This window comes from Tenrec ecaudatus, chromosome 4 (assembly GCF_050624435.1).
Source record: "Tenrec ecaudatus isolate mTenEca1 chromosome 4, mTenEca1.hap1, whole genome shotgun sequence".
NCBI classification, from domain to species: Eukaryota; Metazoa; Chordata; class Mammalia; order Afrosoricida; family Tenrecidae; genus Tenrec; species Tenrec ecaudatus.
The window spans coordinates 144,211,305-144,230,516 of record NC_134533.1 but is presented as its reverse complement, the minus strand read 5'-3'; the positions used below and the strand labels follow the sequence as shown (position 1 = coordinate 144,230,516).

General features: G+C 36.7%; 1 protein-coding gene across 3 annotated transcripts in view; it reads right to left on the bottom strand.

Annotated features, from left to right (window-relative positions):
- The window catches only part of STAG1 (STAG1 cohesin complex component), a 390,900-nt gene that overhangs the window by 171,583 nt on the left and 200,105 nt on the right, over positions 1-19,212 (bottom strand). For all 3 annotated transcript variants that reach the window (XM_075546879.1, XM_075546878.1, XM_075546877.1), the window contains one exon: positions 3,972-4,048. In XM_075546879.1, the coding sequence (XP_075402994.1) occupies positions 3,972-4,048 (77 nt within the window). The remainder of the gene's footprint in view (positions 1-3,971; positions 4,049-19,212) is intronic.

The following is a 19,212-nucleotide window of genomic DNA, read 5'->3' as shown; positions in this document are numbered from 1 at the left end:
ACTTTATTGCACTGAGGCGCTTGGAAAAAGTCTTATGCCTAGCTTGGGCTAATTAAATCTGAATATCTGGAAGTTAGAGGAAAGCAATAGATATATTATTTTGTTAAAAGTTCTCCAGGTGACCCTAACAACTTTACACTCTTAAGGAATGGCCTAGCATTTGCTAGTGCCCTTATGGTCTACAACGCTTACAAATTTTAAAGATACAATGTGAAACACCTGATTTACAAGGCTATAAATTAGTGAAGTTGCTAGTTTAAGAAGTACATCTATCACACACATTGATTTTGTTATCTTCAATTTGCCACATGCAAGTTCTTGAAGATCAAAAAGAAGCTAAGTATATTTTAGTGACCAGACCCATGGAACTATTTTAAAACTTTCAAGGTTTCAAGTTGAAGACGAGAATATATATAATTTCTATTTAAACACATGCAACAGAATGTGCTACATGAGGCCTATGGGGCTGGCCCCAGTACCAGTTGCGTGAACCCTCTCCCCAAAAGAAAGAACTACAGACGATATCCCTGAACCTACAGCTCAGGGAGAGGGCCATGACTACTTAGAACACATGGAAGCAAATTAAGAGGAAAGGAGAAAGAATGGAATGCAACCAGGTCCACCAATCCCTGAGTATGATAGTCCTGCTCAGAGCAGCAAATGCACAGAGAGGTCCATAGGGCTTGGCCCATTATGAGACATTTATGGCCTTCCCCACTACCCCTCTACCCCATTTTTTGTTTTGTTTTTCCATGACTATCTAGGTAAGGCAGGATAAACAATCTTGAGGAGAAAACAACTAGACCAAAGGTTCTAGGGAACATGGGATAGGAGGAAGGGGGGAGCCAACAAGAGAACAAGTGATCTAAAATTGATGCTGAGGAAGGCGTAGGATGCCTGGTGGAGCTTGATCAAGTGTAACGTAGCCAGGAGGAATTACTTGGAGCCGAATGAAGGTCGAACATGATAGTGAGACAGAAGAGTCAAAGGAAAGCGGAAAGAACTCAGAGGCAAAGGACATTTATAGAAGTATAAACACAGGCATGTACCTAGGTAAATATATTTTTATATAACAATAGTGACATAGTTCTATGTATATAAATGTTAAATAATTAGGTAGTAGACTGACATTGGGCCTCTACTCAAGTACTCCATCAAGGCAGGAACACTTTGTTCTAATAACCTGGTGATGCTAACCTTCTCAACATGATCACTAAAGGCAAAATGGGTACATAAGCAAATGTGGTGAAAAAGCTGATGTGCTCAGCTACCAAAAGATATAGCATCTGGGGTCTGAAAGGCTTGAGGATAAACAAGCGGCCATATAGCTGGGAAGCAACCAAACCCACACGAAAGAAGGACACCAGTCTGTGTGATCATGAGGTTTTGATGGGATCAGGCATAAGTCATCAGAAGACCCAGGGAAGAAAATCATACTGATGTGAAAGAGAAGGGGATAAGAAGGAGTGGAGTGGAGACCCGAAACATAGACGGGTCACAAAAAAGGACGAACCAGCCAAGGTGCAGTATAGCACCAAAGTAACATACAACTTTGCTACAGTTCTTTAATGCTTCCTTCTCCCACTATCATGATCCAAATTCTACCTGACAAATCAAGCTGGACCAGAGCATGCACTCTGGTACAAATAAGAGCTCTTGGAACAGGGACTCCAAGGAAGAAAAACCCCACAAGAACAGTAATGGGTGTAGTGATAAAATGAGGATAAGGGCAAAGTGGGTGGGAGAGAGAAGGAACAGATCACAATGATTGATGTATACCCAAGGGGGGAGAACAACAGAAATGTGGGTGAAGGGAGACAGCAGTCAGTATACGGTATGAAAATAATAATTTATAAATGATTAAGGGCTAATGAGGAAGGGAGGAAAAATTGAGGGGCTGATAGAAAGGTCTCAAGTAGAAAGAAAATGTTTGGAAAAGGAAGATGGCAACATATGTACAAAGGTGCTCACCACAATGTGTGTATGGATTCTTTTAAGAGCTGTAAGAGGCCCCAATAAAATGATTTAAAAAAAGAAAATGGAAAATTTCCACAAACATTTAGAAGTCCCCTTGTACCTCCAAAAGCAATATAGATGAATATTTTTACTTACTGGGTTAAATAAAAATTTTAAATAGTCTCATGCAAAGACCAAATTTTTCTACAATTACATACTCTGAATTTAAGAACTCCTGGGATTATAAAAATGAGGACCACTGATCAAGAATATATACATTGGAACACAAGTTAAAATACATAGCTTATAAGGAATGGGACGAAAATAGGGTAAAAGCTACTTTAAAATTGTTTCTATAAAGTTGCACATAAAGTTTTTAGAGGGAGGGAGAAAAATGAGGAGCTAATATCAAGGACACAAGTAGAAAGCAAATGTTTTGAGAATGATGATGGCAACAAATGTACAAATGTGCTTGACACAATGGATGTATGGATGGATTATGATAAGAGTTGTACGAGCCCCCAACAAAATGACTAGATAAAAAGAAAGTTTTATTTTTTTGTTTTGTTTTTTAAATCATTTTATTGGGGGCTCATACAATTCTTATCACAATCCATACATACATCCATTGTGCCAAGTACATTTGTACATTTGTTGCCCTCATCATTCTCAAAACATTTGCTTTCTGCTTGAGCCCTTGGCATCAGCTCCTCATTCCCCCGCCCTCTCCCCACACCCCCTCCCTCATGAACCCTTGATAATTTATAAATTATTATTCAAAAGGAAAGTTTTATAATGCTACAAAAGGAAAATACCTGACCAGAATTATGTCTTGCTATGCACTTTTGAATGTCAATGTTTCATCATCTACTTGAATTACATCTCTCAATTAAAAATAACATTAAAAACCTTGAGCTCCCGTATTTCCAAACCAAGTGGATTTAGGACAACAACAAAAAATCTGAGGTTATGGTTTAAAGCTGAAAAAAAAGATCATCTATAACAATATAAAAAGGCTAACAATAAAACACGGAATGCTAGAACTGGTGATGGCCTAAGTATTACACAAAGGGCTCACCACAAATGAAACACAAAAGATAAACGCGGGAAAGTGTTTTAGCCATTGCAATGAAAAGAACATTTCAACAAAAGGAGGGGGTGATTTTTAATTAATTATTTTATTGAGGGGTTCTTACAAATCTTATAATTGTATTAAGTACTTCTACATATGCTGCCATCAATCTTTCCAAAACATTTTCTACTTGAGCCGTAAGTAACAGCTCCTCTTTATTCCCCTCCTACTCTCATGAATCCTTGTTCAATTATATACTATTATTGTTATCTCATGTCTTACACAGTCCATTGTCTAAAGGTGATTAATTCTAGAAGGCAAGTAAAGGAAAAAAATATAAGCTACATGGGAATTTAAATGGTTTCAAGTAAAGTATCCCAACTAGGAGCTTAAGGGTTATACGTAAATAATAAAGAGGACCTCATATAATTTTGAGAATTTCTGGGTTAAATACATTTAAACTGTTTTTTTCCATTAGTTCTCCAAGTCTTTAAAAATGATGATTCACTCTAAGCACCTCTATGATAAGTATAAGGGAGCTTCAAAAAGTTTGTAGAAAAAATGGAATTAAAGAAAATAATAATTTCTTAAGTTCTAAACAGCTTATTATTTAAATTTTCATTTTTTTGTGGTACAAGCATACTACAGATAATGAAACTGTTCAAGAAACATCTTTGAATTTGGGTATATGAGGACTTCAAGAATGGATAATATCAAAAATAACTTTTTACTTTGAATAACTTAACATTGTATGTTATTAGTTGTCATTCAATACTAATTCTCCATGTAATATAATAAAACCTCCAATTACAATTAATTTTTGAACTAGTAGAATGAATTTTCATATCAATAATGCTATTTTTCCATTACACTAGGCTCTAAATCAAAACATAAAATATTCATAATTTCAAAGTATAAATGGAAATGTGTATAAATACTATACCTCATCAAATTCTTCCGTCATTTTTCTGATGATTTCTGCATTCTGCATATTTCGAAACATCTCTATTCTCACAGTACCTGTAGAACAACAGATTTTATAGTTAATCTTTCTCTATTCTATTTTCCTATATAGTTAAATGCTAAATTCTCTTTCTGCCCTACATTCCCATTGTCATGTACAGGAACTTCTGATTGCAACGTTAAAACAACTGAATATTCCATTAAGTAGATATGTATGAGAAAAATAGTGAGAGGAAGGTTAGGAATGAATGATAGCACAACCATAAAACAATAAATTTATATTAGGAAAGGACCTAAGGATAGATTTAAATAGGAACTGGCAGACTTACTCCTTAAAAGCTCCAAACAGAGTATATCTATCTCCTTCGATTATGGTTCTTGTAGTAAACCAAGATTAAATATCCTGATTTTTATATACATTTCAGTAAAATCATCATTAACTGAACATCAAAAGTGGCTTAGTAATTTTTTAGTAATTTCTATCTAATTATCAATCAAAGTAAAAGTTAATTCTTTCTCATCTCTTTCTTTCATAGTATTTTAGCTAAGGAACACTAGGAGGTAGTGGATTAAACATTAGACATTAGCTAACAGAAAGGGTTCAAACACATCAGTCACTCTGTAGGTGAAAAAAGAGCCAGCGAAACGTAGAGAGCAGTTTTATTCAGTTATTTAGGACTACCATGAGTTGAAATAGATTCTATGGCAGTAATATAGCTCGATTATTGTAATCACTTCATTTCTATTTCAAATATAAGTTTATAAATATTACTTCTTAATTGATTTATTTGTGGATTGTGGTAAGAGTTGTATGAGCCCCTAATAAAATGATCTTAAAAAACAAAAAAAAACCCCAAAAAAACCCACCAAAACATTACTTCTTATATAAAGTTAAGAGACAGAATAGTTTATTTTGAAAAGTTCTTTAAAAAAATTAAAGAAATGGAACTAAAACTCAAAATTAAACTTGGATGCTGCGAACCCTTGGCCAATTAAATGAAGCTAAGTTTCACCTGTATTTTTATGAATTAAGAAGTTTAAGAATCCTAAGATTAAGATTTACTAAATCAGTAGGAGTCACAACCTGTGACATGTTCATTGACAGTGATTACAAATGTCAATTCCAAAAAAAATTTTGGATTATAATAGACCATGAGATAGTCCCAATAACAAACTAGATCATAACATCTAACTTAAGGGGACCAGGTGAAAAAAGGAAAATATTTTAATAGATGTTCTCAACATATTATTTTTACCCAAATGGTAAACCTGTATACCATGAACTTTTTTTGCAGGTGAAGGGTGGATAATCAAAAGCTTATGAATAAAATTTCATTTATCCATTAACATTTTGGAGTTCCCTTTTCTCTATTGTTAAAACCAGTATAACAAGAGAGCCATTTATACTGTCATTTATTAATACTCTGTTTATTTGTTAATACCGACTTTTATTTGCGTTGAAAGAAAATTTAAAATTCAATATACATGAAATCTCCATTAAATTGTGTATCTTAAATTATGGATCTCACGGAAAAACAACTTTCTCTCAAAAATTCCTAAAATTAACCAATAAGGTACTGTTAAATAACATACACCATCACTGGTATTTAACCTTGTTCAAATCATAGAAGCAGTTTATAAATCTCAAAAGTATATTGCCATAAAGAAAAAGTATGACCACAGATTTGTACATGTCATTGTATTGATAGGTAAATTGTCATTAGTAACTACATAAAGAAATATGTACTTAATACATATGAAAATGATTTTTATATTAATATGTTGTTGCATGCCATCAAGTCAATTTTCACTCTGAGGAATCCTATACATACACATAAAATTCTATTGACAATGAAGTTGAAACAGTTGATCAGATTAAAATAACAAAGGTTCTTCTTAATGGCTTTATTTTAAAATTAAATTTCAAAACTTATAGGCAGTGTTTTCTATAATTTTGGGGTATACTAGTAGAACCATTTGTATCATAAATTATACTTGATCTCTGAGCATAAAATCTTTTGATGCTTGGTTTAGAATTATATTCATTAAATTTCGACCATTAAAAATCTTTTGATGTTTTAGACTAAATTTTGGAATTTTTAAGATTAAATCTGTACAATTACATAATGACAATGACCAATCTATCTAGATATTCCCACTTTTCAAGGAAAAAAAATGAGTGCATATACAAGATGATATATACAAAATCAGTCATTCTTTCAATCCAATCAGCTCTAAAACTCATATATTTATAACATTAGCTGATCTAAAACAATCTAGACAAAATACAGTTAACCTATAAATGCAATTAGCAAGTAGATATGCAATACCTTTTCAGAAAAATGTGAAAACATTACCTATAAAATGTACTTAGTTTTACATTATTAAATATTCTTGGCTACTCCACATAATTGTCCAAAATGCTCTAAAACAATCATCAAGCGATAGACACTCATCTCAACTTTGTTTCCACAATTCTACTTAAAATAAATTTTTTTAAAGTTTGAATAACAAAAGCAATAAGATGTTGAAGATTAAAGAGAAGACAGAAAAGGAACTTGGATCATGATCCCAATTCTACCTTACAAATCTGGCTAGACCAGAGGATGTACATTGGTACAGATAGCAACTGGAAACACAGGGAATCCAGGACAGATGACTCCTCCAGGACCACTAGTGAAAGTGGTGATGCCTGGAGGGTGGAGATAATGTGGGGTAGAAAGGGGGAAAATGATGACAAGAATCTACGTATAGCCTCCTCCCTGGGGGAGGGACAGCAGAGAAGGCAGAGGGAGACGTCAGACAGTGTAATATATGACAAAATAAGAATTTAAGAATGATTAAGGGTTCATGAGATGGGGTGGGGGCAAGGACAGGGAAAATGAGCAGCAGGTATTAAGGGCTCATGTAGAAGGTAAATATTTTGAGAATGATGATGGCAACAAATGTACATATGTTTTTGACACAATGGATGTATGTATGGATTGTGATAAGAATTATACGAGGCCCCAATACAATGATTTTAGAAAAAGGAACCTGGAAAAGTTTGAAAGTACTGCTACAATTAAATGAACAGAGGAATTTGGAGTATTATACTTTATCGGTAATCCAGAATAAGCTATTCTCACTACCCAGTAAAATGGGGTCTTTTGACAATTCTCACTATGTTTCACTGATTAGTACAAAACTGAAAACCTTGAATAATACTAGGGGGCTAATACAAAGTCATATTGGAAGTGCTCCCAAGCACGTGCCACAAATTGAGGGCCGCAAATGCAATTGCCTACCATTTCAAGACAAAGGACCATTGATTATAAAAGAAGCAAGAGAAATGTGTGATGCTGCAGTATAGCTAAGCTAGAGACTTATCAACTACTTTAAAACAGAAGTTTTAATAATAGAGTAAAAAGGTTTTAAAAAGTCATTTCTGAATAGGTTACAAGTTTTGTTCTAAAGGATCATCAAGTAAAATTCTAACTCAATATGAAATAGTAATATTTCACCATTAATTTATATATACACATAAAGCCAACAGATTGTTATATTTAGAGATCAAGTATAATTTATGACACACATGGCTTATACTAGTAGATGCCAAAATTAAAGAAAACACTACCTATAAAGTATAAAACCAAAAAGCTTTAGCTCACTGCCACCGAGTCAATTTTGACTCACGTAAAAAATATACTTGTCATACAGGTTTACTCAGATGTGTATACCGAAGAATTTATTGTTTTTCTATTAGTCCAGGATTTAGAATGAAGAGGAATTAATTTGTCTTAAAACCTCATATTCCTTTTCTTTGCTAAAGAATAAGTCATGTAGATAAAAGGAAATCTGTATATATATATATATATAATTTTGATTTATTTTATTTTAAAATATCTGGGACCCAGCTTTTAACTATTTTCCATCTTTATGTAATCCCCACTGGACAATGATGAATTTAATGACTCTTATCTAACATATATAATAAGGAAACAGAGATTAAGCATGTGTGACTTGAGATGTGGGGAGAATTATATAACTGTTTTTCTCTCTTGGATAACTAACTAGATCTTTACGATATCAGTTACCATGTAATAAAAATACTTACACATGTGGAATGATCTAAGTGACAAGGAATGAAGGACTACTGCTGGAAGAGAACTCAGAAAATGACTGTAGCTGGTGCTATGAATTCCTATCCATGGTGCCCTAAATGATACGATAGAAAATGCCCAAAGAGTTTTCTTAGAGGTAATCTTTATGGAAGCTGGTGATCACGTCTTTCTTATGTGGAGTCGCTGAGTAGGTTTTTAACTCACAACTTTTCAACTAGGTTTAAATACCAACTTTTCAATTTGTGAAAGCACTTAATCATTATGCCACCAGGACTCATTAAGATAATTCTAGTAGTAATCAGCCCAGGAGAGTTGTTAAGAGGGAAATTCAATATTGCTGGGTCTCAGGGGGAACATCATAAAGGTAAGTAGGAACAAACCCAAAGGTTTTGAGGGCCTGGGGCTTTTGGCTTCCCACAGTGGAGGCTCCTAGGACTTTACCTTAGCCTCGCCACATCTCTGCTCCAGCCACAACCATTTGGAGCCTGCATAGGGCTTAAACTCAATACAGCCACAGCTTGTCCATGCCTCCGGGAAAGCACTAAACTCTTGCAGCCCCATGGGATGGGAAGGTGCTTAGCTACACTGTTACTTTGATTTCCCTCTTTTCTCTCTATCCACTCACAGTCTCAGCTAGTTTATTAAAAAAATTTTTTTTTCCTCCTCTTTGTCTCTTTCCTGTTCTGTCATACTCCACAGCTGACCTTCACTTCACTCCCCTTAGCAAAGGGAATTGATGCCTGCCCCACACCCAGCTAGATGAGTTCCACCCTGTGCAGCTAGCCAGAAGCTGGGAAATGCCCTGACAACCTTTACAAAGGGATACTCTGCTGGACTTCTTACTGGGAAATTCCCGCCTCTGTAACACCAAAGTAGGCAACCCACCAGCTTTCTGGGGCACTCCCCTGAGAGGGAAGCAACAGGAAGATAAAGTGGTGGGTTAATTCCATAGTGAAATTAGATGTAGGCAGTTCAAAGAAGCATTCCGACAAGTCTCCCAGAGAGAGCCAGTGCTCTTTGACTCCCTGGAAAATGTCACCTTGCTCCTCTAAAATAACGCCAACAGAAACAGCCATCAGCACCAACGACGTTAATGAAAAAACAGGAGAAACAAAAGGCAATGGCAGAAGATGTCCTGAACATAATGACATGCATAGAAGAAGCAGACATTGAGCTGCCACAGAAAGAAATTTTCAGAATGCTGCTTGAAGTCATACAGTACATGAAGGAAACAATACATAAATATGATGAAATGATAAAGTCCATACAAGAAAGGGAAATACAAGAGTTCAGGGCAGAGAACATGGATTGAGTTCATGTTCTCAGCAGCAGGTACATGGACTGAGAATCAACTGGAAGCAGAGAACCGAACCAGTGATTTGGTGGACAGCCAAGCACATGTTAACAAATGCGAACAAAATCTAATAAGATCATCAGAGAAGCTGAAGAAAACCTAAGAACTATGTCTGATGCTTCAAAGAGGGACAACATAAGAATTATAGGACTACCGGAGGAAGACACAAGAAAGAAGTCATCTACAACAATAGTAAGAGAATTCTTGAAGGAAAACTTCCCCAGCTTAATGAATGAAAACCAGAAAACCATTCAGGAGGCTGAAAGAACACAGGATAGAATGAATCTCCAGAAGAAGTGACCAAGGCAGATAATAGTTAAACTATCCAACTAAGAGGAAAAGGATTAAATCATAAGAGTAACTAGGGAAAAACAAACTCAGATATAAAGGTTCCCAAATAAGAATATGCTCAGACCTATTAGCAGAAACTATGAAGTAGAGAGAGTAGAGTAAGATATTCCAAAAACTGAAGGAAAACAACGGAATCCCAGTAATACTCTACCCAGCCAAGGAAAATCTCAAAGAATACGTTAGAAGAAACCCAGCCCTAGAAAAGAACCTTGAAGACCCACTATAGGCAGAAGAATAACACTCACCAAGCATAAATAAGAAACCACCAAATAGAATCTGACTGAGTGGGCCACAATGAGAAAACAGACCCCAAGAGAGCATTGGCTTAAGGATGGCAATAAGTAAAGAATAATGTGCACACACACGCAAAACACACTAATAATAAAGAAAGGTAGGAAACACCCATTACAAAAGTTATAAAATGACATTCACAGAGTCTTCAGGTGGAGATAATAACCCTGACTATCAATGGCCTCAACTCAGGCATTTAAAGGTTGAGGCTAGCAGACTGGCTAAAAAAACACAATCCGTCAATCTGTTGCCAACAGAAGACACATCTCTAGGCTACAGACAAAAATAGGTTGAGAACCATAGGCTGGAGAAGGTCCTACACCAAGCTAACAGGAATTAAAAAAAATGTAAAGCAGTGGTAGCAATCCTAATCTCAGATGAAATTGACCTCAAAGTGCAAACCATAAAGAGAGATAAGATGCTATCCATCAAGAGATAAGATGCACTATAAAATGCTCAAGGGAATGGTATACAAAGAACCACTAAGCATTATAGATATATATTCCCCGAATGACAGACCCTATGAATATATCAACCAAATACTCCAAAAGATGAAAAAAGGAATCATAGCCTCAACAATTATAGTGGGTGACTTCAATGCACTGATCTCTGAGAAAGATAGATCACAGGGAAAGAAACTGAACAAGGAGAATAGAGCTCTAAACACAACAATTACACAATTTGACTTGATAAACAGTTACAGAGCTTTTGATCCAACTACAAAAAAATTCAAATTCTTTCAAGGCCACATGACACATATTCAAAGATAGAACATGTGCTGGGGCATAAAGCAAGTCTAGATAAATTAAAGCACATTAATATCATACAGACCTCTCTCTCTCTCTCTCTCTCTGACCACCACTTTGTCATGAGGCTGGAAATCAACAAAAGGAAGATGAAGGAAACAAGAGCAAATGATTGGAGGATGAAAATCTGTCTACAGTAAAAGGAGTGTGTACTGGCACATTTCAAAGATGAAATTAGGAAATTTCTAGAAACCAACAAGAATGAGACCACGATACACCAAAGCTAATGGAACACAGTGAAGGCAGTTATCAGAGGAAGTTTCACAGCAATACATGCACACCTGAGAAAGGAAAGACTCATTATTGAACCCTGGAACAAAATTTACAACAACTAGAGGAGAAGCAGGACGACCCTACTAATACCAAAAGAAAAGAAATAATAAAAACCAGGGCTGAGAATCAGGAGAGGGAGAATAAGAAAACTATGGAAAAAATTAAAGCTGCTAAAAGTTGGTTTGTTGAAAGGATTAACAGAATCGAAAGACCGCTGGCAATCCTAACCCAAGAAAGGAAGGAACAAATTACAATAGCAAGAATAAGGGATGAACGAAAGTAAATTACAACAGACCCTAACGACATCAAAAGAATAATTACACAGTACTACAAAGAATTGTACTCTAAAAAATTCACCAACGTGGAATATATGGACAAATTCTTGGAAAAACAATCCCTCCCTAGACTGTCCCCAAAGGATGTCAAAAATCTCAACAGGCCCATAGCAATAGAACGAATAGACAGGCTATGAAGGGACTATCAACAAAAAAAATGCCCTTGACCAGATAGATGGCTTCATTGGAGAATTCTACCAAGCTTTTAGGGAAGAACTAACACCAATCCTACACAAACTCTTCAAGAACTTAGAAAAAGATGGCAAACACCGGGCAAGGATCCCACAAGAATCAACAGCTACAGATCAATATTCCTAATGAACATCAATGCAAAACTCCTTAAAAAAATATTGGCCAATAGAATACAAAAGTATATAAAACAAATAATTCACCACGACCAAGTGGGATTCATACCAGGGATGCAGGGATGGTTCAACATACGAAAAACCATTAGAATCATTAGCACACTGACATGAAAAACTATTAAGAACAACATGATAACAGCGATAGATGCAGAAAAAGCATTCAACAACATCCAACACCAATTCCTGCTGAAGACACTTGAAAGGATCGGAATGTAAGGAAAATTCCTCAAGACAATACAAGCAACATATGAAAAACCAACAGCCAATGTGGTAGTCAGAGTAAAGAAGGGGACCAGACAAGGAAGCTCCTTGTCCCCACTCTTATTTAATATCATGTTGGAGATTTCACCAGGGGAGTACTGGAAACAATAGAAGAGTTTGGCAGAGGCAGGATAGAAGATCAACAAACAGAAGTCCATCAGGCTGCTATACACATCGCAGAAGACCACAGAAGAGGAAATCAAAAAGGTGGCAACCTTCACAATGGCCAAACACAAATTAAAATGTCTAGGGATATACCTGACTAAAGAACCAAAGATCTATATGGGGAAAACTACAGAAAATTAGTGCAAGAAAGCAAGAGTGATCTGAACAAATTGACGAATACTTCATGCTCATGGATTGAAAGACTCAATATAGTAAAGATGTCAGCTCTGCCTAAGGCATGATATAAGTTTAATGCAATCCTGATACAATTGCCTTCATCTTTCTTCAAAGAAATAGAACAACTGATTACCAACTTCATATGGAGAGGGAAGAAGCCCAGAATTAGCAGGGAACAACTCAAGAAGGACACAGTGGGAGGGCTTGCTTTACATGACTTTAGCAAATAATAAACAGCCACAGTGGTCAAAACCGCAAGGTATTGGTACAATGACAGGTACTCAGGCGAATGGAAAAGAAATTAAAACCCAGAAATAAAATCATCAGCATAAAGACAACTGATCTTTGTTAAGGGCCAAAAAAATATCAAACGGGAAGCAGATGCCATCTTTAACAAGTGGTGCAGGAAAAACTAGATATCTATCTGCAGAAAGCAAAACCCTTATCTCACAAGAATAAAGTCAAGGTGGATCACAGACCTTGAAGTAAAACCCCAAAATATTAGGACAATCAATGAGGGAATTTGGATCAATTTAAGAACTTTGGGACAAGGAATACATAAGCTATCAGTAATAGGGAAGGACACAAACACAGAGGAGACACAAATGGGATATAGTGAAGATAAAACACCTGTGTACATCGAAAGAATTCACCAAGAGAGTAATAAGAGAGTTCACTGACTGGGAAAGCATCTTTAGCAATTACACATCATACAAAGGCCTTATTACTAAAATCTATAATACTCTAGCTTCCAAAAAGAAAAAAATAGTTGCCCACTGAGGAGGATGGCCAATGATCTGAAGTTTCACAGGTACACAAATCCGAATGGCCAACAAACACATGAGAAAATGTTCCTGATCTTTAGCCATCAGAGAAATGCAAATTAAAACAACAAAGAGATACTACTTAACATCCTCAAAGATAGCCCAATTGAAAAAATCAGTAAGCAACAAATGTTGGAGGGGCTGTGGGGAGGCTGGACCTCTCATCCACTGCTGGTGGACCTGTAGGTATATACAGCCACTATGGAAATTGTTATGGCAATATCTAAAACAGATGGAAATCGAGTTAGGATACGACTCAGCAATCTACCTACTGGGTATATATCCAGATGAGGCAAGGAACAAACCAATGCCAGACATCTGTGCTCCAATGTTCACTGCGGCACAGTTCACAATTGCAAGGAGTTGGAAACAACCCAAAATTCCAGAAACTGACGAGTGGATTAAAAAGCTGTGGTACATACATACAATGGAGTACAACGCATTGCAAATAGCAGTGATGAACGTATGAAGCAAATTGCTGCATGGGAAGAACTGGAGGAAATGATGCTAAGCGAAGTAAGCCAAGCACAAAAAGACAAGTACAACATGAGTCCGCTGAGGTAAGCTTTAAAAAAAAAAAAAACTGCAAAGGGGCATAGGGAAAAAGCTACTGTATACAAACATTCCTGGGGTGAGGACCAGGTAGTATGGCAGGGACCAGACAAAATACAGGGATACATATGGTAGCAAACTAAATAGTTGGTGGGGAAAGGGAAAAAAATAGTAATAAAAAAGAAATGGGTAGCGGGGACACAAGGCACAAACCCACCCAAGGAGAGGGTATTGCTCATATCTTCACAAGGAAAAAGCGAACAGAGTTCCACCCAGTGCTCCAAGAGGTGAATACAACACGCTGGTGTGGAGTAGGGAATCAGCGGAGAGCTCTGAGGGGTCAACCACAATCCCAACTTCTATATGGACACCTGCCCTTCCCCCCAGAATTTATTTCAAAGAATGGCACTGAATCTGCAGCTCCGGGAGAAGGACATGTCTGATCGGAGCACATGGGAGCAAATGAAGGGGGAGGAAGAGAGAGTGGGGCACATTCTGGTCCACCAGGCCTTGAGGATGATGTTCCCGATTGGAGCAACCAGTCCACATAAAGGACCACATGGCCAGGCTCACTATGAGACAAGACGTCCCTCAATGAATCTTAGCCCTACAGGAGACAACACTGCAGAAACAGTGTGGGAATTGTGCCCGATCCGATCCCACCACACCAAGGCAAAACACTAAGGGTGTGCATTAGAACAGCAAGGGGAAGGAGTGTCGGCGAGGTCATCAGGGAATAGCGAAGGTGGACTTTGGGGCCAGGGCTTGGTGCCCCAAAAGACTGGACTGGAAAACATTCCTAACGGCCAACAAACAATCCTCGAAATAACTACAAGCTTTTCTTTCTTGTGTTTTATTTTGGTTTTTGTCATTGGTTTGTTGTTATTGTTGTTTTATTTTGTAGCTGGGTTTTGCTCTGTCTTGTTTTTGTGCATGTTATTATCTCTGTAGGTCTGTCTAAATAAGATAGGCTGGATGAACAATCTGTAGGAGAAAAAAATGGGACCGACAGTTCCGGGGGGACATGGGAGATGGGAAGGTGGGGGAAAGGTAATGGTGTCAACAAACCCAGGGACAAGGGAACAACAAGGGGTCCAAAACAGTGGTGAGGAGAGTATAGGAGGCCTGGTAGGGCATGATCAAGGATACTATAACCAAGAGGAATTCCTGAAACCAAAATGAACACTAAGCATGACAGTGGGACAAGAGGAAAGTCAAAGGAAATAGAGGAAAGAGCAAAGAGGCAAAGGGCATTTATAGAGGTCTAAATAAAGGCATGTATATATGAAAATTTATTTATGAGGATGGGGAAATAAATTTATGTGCATTTATTTATAGGTTTAGTATTAAGGTAGCAGAAGAACCTTGGGCCTCTACTCAAGTACTTCCTCAATGCAAGAATACTTTCTTCTATTAAATTGGCATTCTATGATGCTCACCTTCTCGACACAACTACTGAAGACAAAGCAGGTGAATAAGCAAATGTGGTGAAGAAAGATGATGGTGCCCGGCTATCAAAAGATATAGTGTGTGAGGTCTTAAAGGCTTGAAGATAAACAAGCGGCCATTTAGCTCAGAAGCAATAAAGCCCACAGGGAAGAAGCACACCAGCCTGTGCAATCATGAGGTGCTGAAGGGATCAGGTATCAGGAATCATCAGAACAAAAATTTTTATCATTGTCAATGAGGGGGGAAGTGTGGTGTGGGGAGACCCAAAGCCCTTCTGGAAGCTCCTTACAGAAATGTCTCGGGGAGGAGACGAGCCAGTCTGGGTGCGATGTAGCAACGATAAAACATACAACTTTCCTCTAGTTCCTAAATGCTTCCTCACCCCCTCACTATCATGATCCCAATTCTACCTTAAAAATATGGCTAGACCAGCGGATGTACACTGGTACAGATAGGAACTGAAAATACAGGGCATCCAGGACGGGTGATGCCTTCAAGACCAGTGGTGTGAGTGGGTATACCAGGAGGGTGGGTTGGAAAGGGGAACCGATTACAATGATCTACAAATAACCTCCCTCCTTGGGACAGACAACAGAAAAGTAGGTGAAGGGAGACGTCGAACAGGGAAAGATATGACAAAATAATAATTTATAAATTATGAAGAGTTCATGAGGGAGAGGGAAGTGTGGAGGGAGGGGAATAAATGAGGACCTGATGCCAGGGGCTTAGGTGGAGAGCAAATGTTTTGAGAATGATGAGGGCAATGAATGTACAAATGTGCTTTACACAATTGATGTATGTAGGGATTGTCATAAGAGCCCCAAATAAAACGATTGAATTTTTAAAAAGAGCTGACGAGCCCCAATAAAATGCTTTATTTAAAAAAGATAATTCTAGCTTAGCAAAAGCATAATTAGAATGTTTTAAGTCATCCAGTTAAACCTCTCCCAAGTTCTTGACCTACAGAAACACCAATAGTGCTTTTATAAGCTAATAAAGTATGTGGTAATTTGCTATACAACAGATTACTAATATAAGTAGAATAAAATTCCATTGGTAATTGCCAGAGAAATGTGTACGGTAAAAGTTTGTATATCCATTAAAATATTTAATAGTACAATATTTAAATATTTGTAACACAATTTTGAAAAAAGACCAACTCCTCTCCATTTACTCAAGACAAGTACAAATATGTATATTAAAAAAACAAAACTACTTGCATAGAAAAGTCTACATAGTCTTAATCAATATTCTCTATTTTACGTCTCTGGGTTCTAATAAACTTTGAAATGGCTACACAAACTCATAAACAAAATTCACGATAAAAAGATTTATTAAAGTTAACAAATTGTATTAACTGCGAATCTCAAGTTGAGTTTGTTTATCAAGGCATGTTACAAACTTCTGTGAAGTCAACTGATAAATGCCCAGAGGGTATACCACTCTGTTGTAAGCCTCAACCCAGAGGCATTCAGCTCTAGATGAATTAGGTGCTCAGAGCCACCCTACTCCAGAAAGCCACAGCCTGAAGGCACTCAGCTGTTGGCTCAGCAAACCCAACTTTCTAATCTCAGTGTCCAGAGGCACCCCATTCTGCAAGCCAGCATAATGCACAAAAGCACTCGGGTTAATTGCTCTGGGATCTGTCAAGTCTATCACTCAGCTGCCTCTAATTCTGCTGCTGCTTCTCTAATGGTACAGCAGGAATTCAGGGGGTTCAATGCTAACACAACACACGCCTGGCTTTTGATAGTGAAGCGCCTGCTTCTCAGCGGGTTCATTTTATACACAGAAGGATGACCATACTGCAGGGAATCCTACTAATTACTCACACGTAAATCCTAATATTATGTTTACACTTGTTCTTCCTCACCTCTCTGTCTCCTTCTTCCCAGACACATGCAAAGGAAGTTAAAAACTTTGGACAGAAGAGCCAATACACTCTTCTGCAATATAACACTGCTTCTGCAATGTCCTTAAGGGAGTTATTCAGAATAGGACTCCCCCAAACAACAAAAAAGGTTAAAAAAGTAGAATCCTAGAAATGAACAAAATGTGGCACTTAATCAACAATCAAATAAAATGACTGCCATACACATCAGCATGGAGAATTTGAAGCCAATGGCTTAAAAAATTACTGAGAATGAACATATTGTATGATTCAGTTGATCACAAATACTACAGTGAGATAAACCACAGAAAAATTCCCTGTTACCAGGGATATTTAGGTGGGTGGTAGTTTGTAGATTAGGGTAGAAATTCACTAAAAATTGAGAAAACTTTCTTGGGAGACAATAAATTTTAAAAATTGGATTGTGGTTATACAAATACACACTTTTGTCAAAAAGTACTAGTCTGTGAACATGATTTTAAAGAAGGTAAATTATCTAAGTAAATTCAAGAAAAAGGACAATCTTTAACAATTCAGTAATGATTTACACGTTGACAGATACTTTCACTGTAAATAATGCTCATTTCTATGTCTATGATCAATATAGAAGTTTTCATAGACAATGGGACTTTAATTATACAAAGGACCAGCTGTGTATGTGTAAGGACTATTTCTCTGCATAAATTTTATGTCATAAAATGAGGAATAGTAACTAGTATTAAATGTTTTAAATTTCTTGTGCTTAGCATCTTTAAAGGTGACTATAACGTTCAGAAAGGAGCCCTGCTGGTACAGTGGGCTAAAGATTAAGCTGCTAATTTCAAGTGTGACAATTCAAACCCACCAGCCAGTATGTGGGACAAAGCTGAAACCCTACATGTTGTCAAACTCAGTTGGAATCAACTCAATGGTAGTAGATTATGGATATATTTTTTACATATAAAGATGTCCCATAAAGTGGCAGAAACATTAAGTTCTTGACTACTGGCTTAAAGGTTGGGGATTTGAACTGACCCATGCAAGCCTCAGAAGAAACTTCTGACCATCTGCTTCTGAAGAGTCACAGCCATGAAAACCCCATAGAGCAGTTCTACTTTGCTCTGAATGTAATTGACATGATGGTAATTAACAGCAAGAACCATGTACAAATAACTACTACTAGTGAAATATTTTTTAAAGCCCCAATTTTGACAATGAACAGAATCTTGATTCTTAGATTATAAAAGACTAAAGTCCTTATTTTGCCACCATGACTATTGCAAAGACAGTAATTTCCTTACTTTTCAATGACCGTATCTACTTGAGTATAAGCCGAGCTTTTCAGCACATTTTTAATGCAGTTTTTGTGGTAAAATTAGGTGCCTCAGAGGATATTCTGGTCGGCTTATACGTTACATAGGGTATTAATTTTTTTCTCCAGTTGGAATCCACAATTCCATATTGAAATTACTTTCTAATATAAATGATCTCCTTACTTGCTGTATCAAACTTTTCAAATATATTTAATGTAATTGCTCTATATTTGCTTCTAAAATTATATTCTCATGTTCTGTGGACCACTTATTTGATCTCTTTCACTTACTTTAATTCATTTAACTGAGTAGATACCGTAATTTCCAAAGGTCTGTCTCATCTGTTCTTTGTCCTTTTTGACATTCTCCAACTCATGCACTAGAGGAAAGTCTGGTAGAGACCACTACTTATTAATCTTTGCATTCCCTCAGTCCCCTGGACAATGCCTAATATCTTGAACTCTTCTCTCTTCATATTCAGCTTTAAGAGAAAAAAAATCAAAAGATGATGATTTAGTTTGCACCTTAAGATCAGTAAGATTATGTTCCTCACAGGTCAACTGTATCTGACATAGATTGTGAAAACTAATCATGATGGTAAGGTATGAGTCAAGTTAAACAGATAAACTATTTCCCTTTGCAGTCGTGGTTCTAAATGACAGAATTCTAAAAGATAATGTCCTAAGATTATAGATAATAAAATTAAATTAATAATTTAAAATAATTCAATTC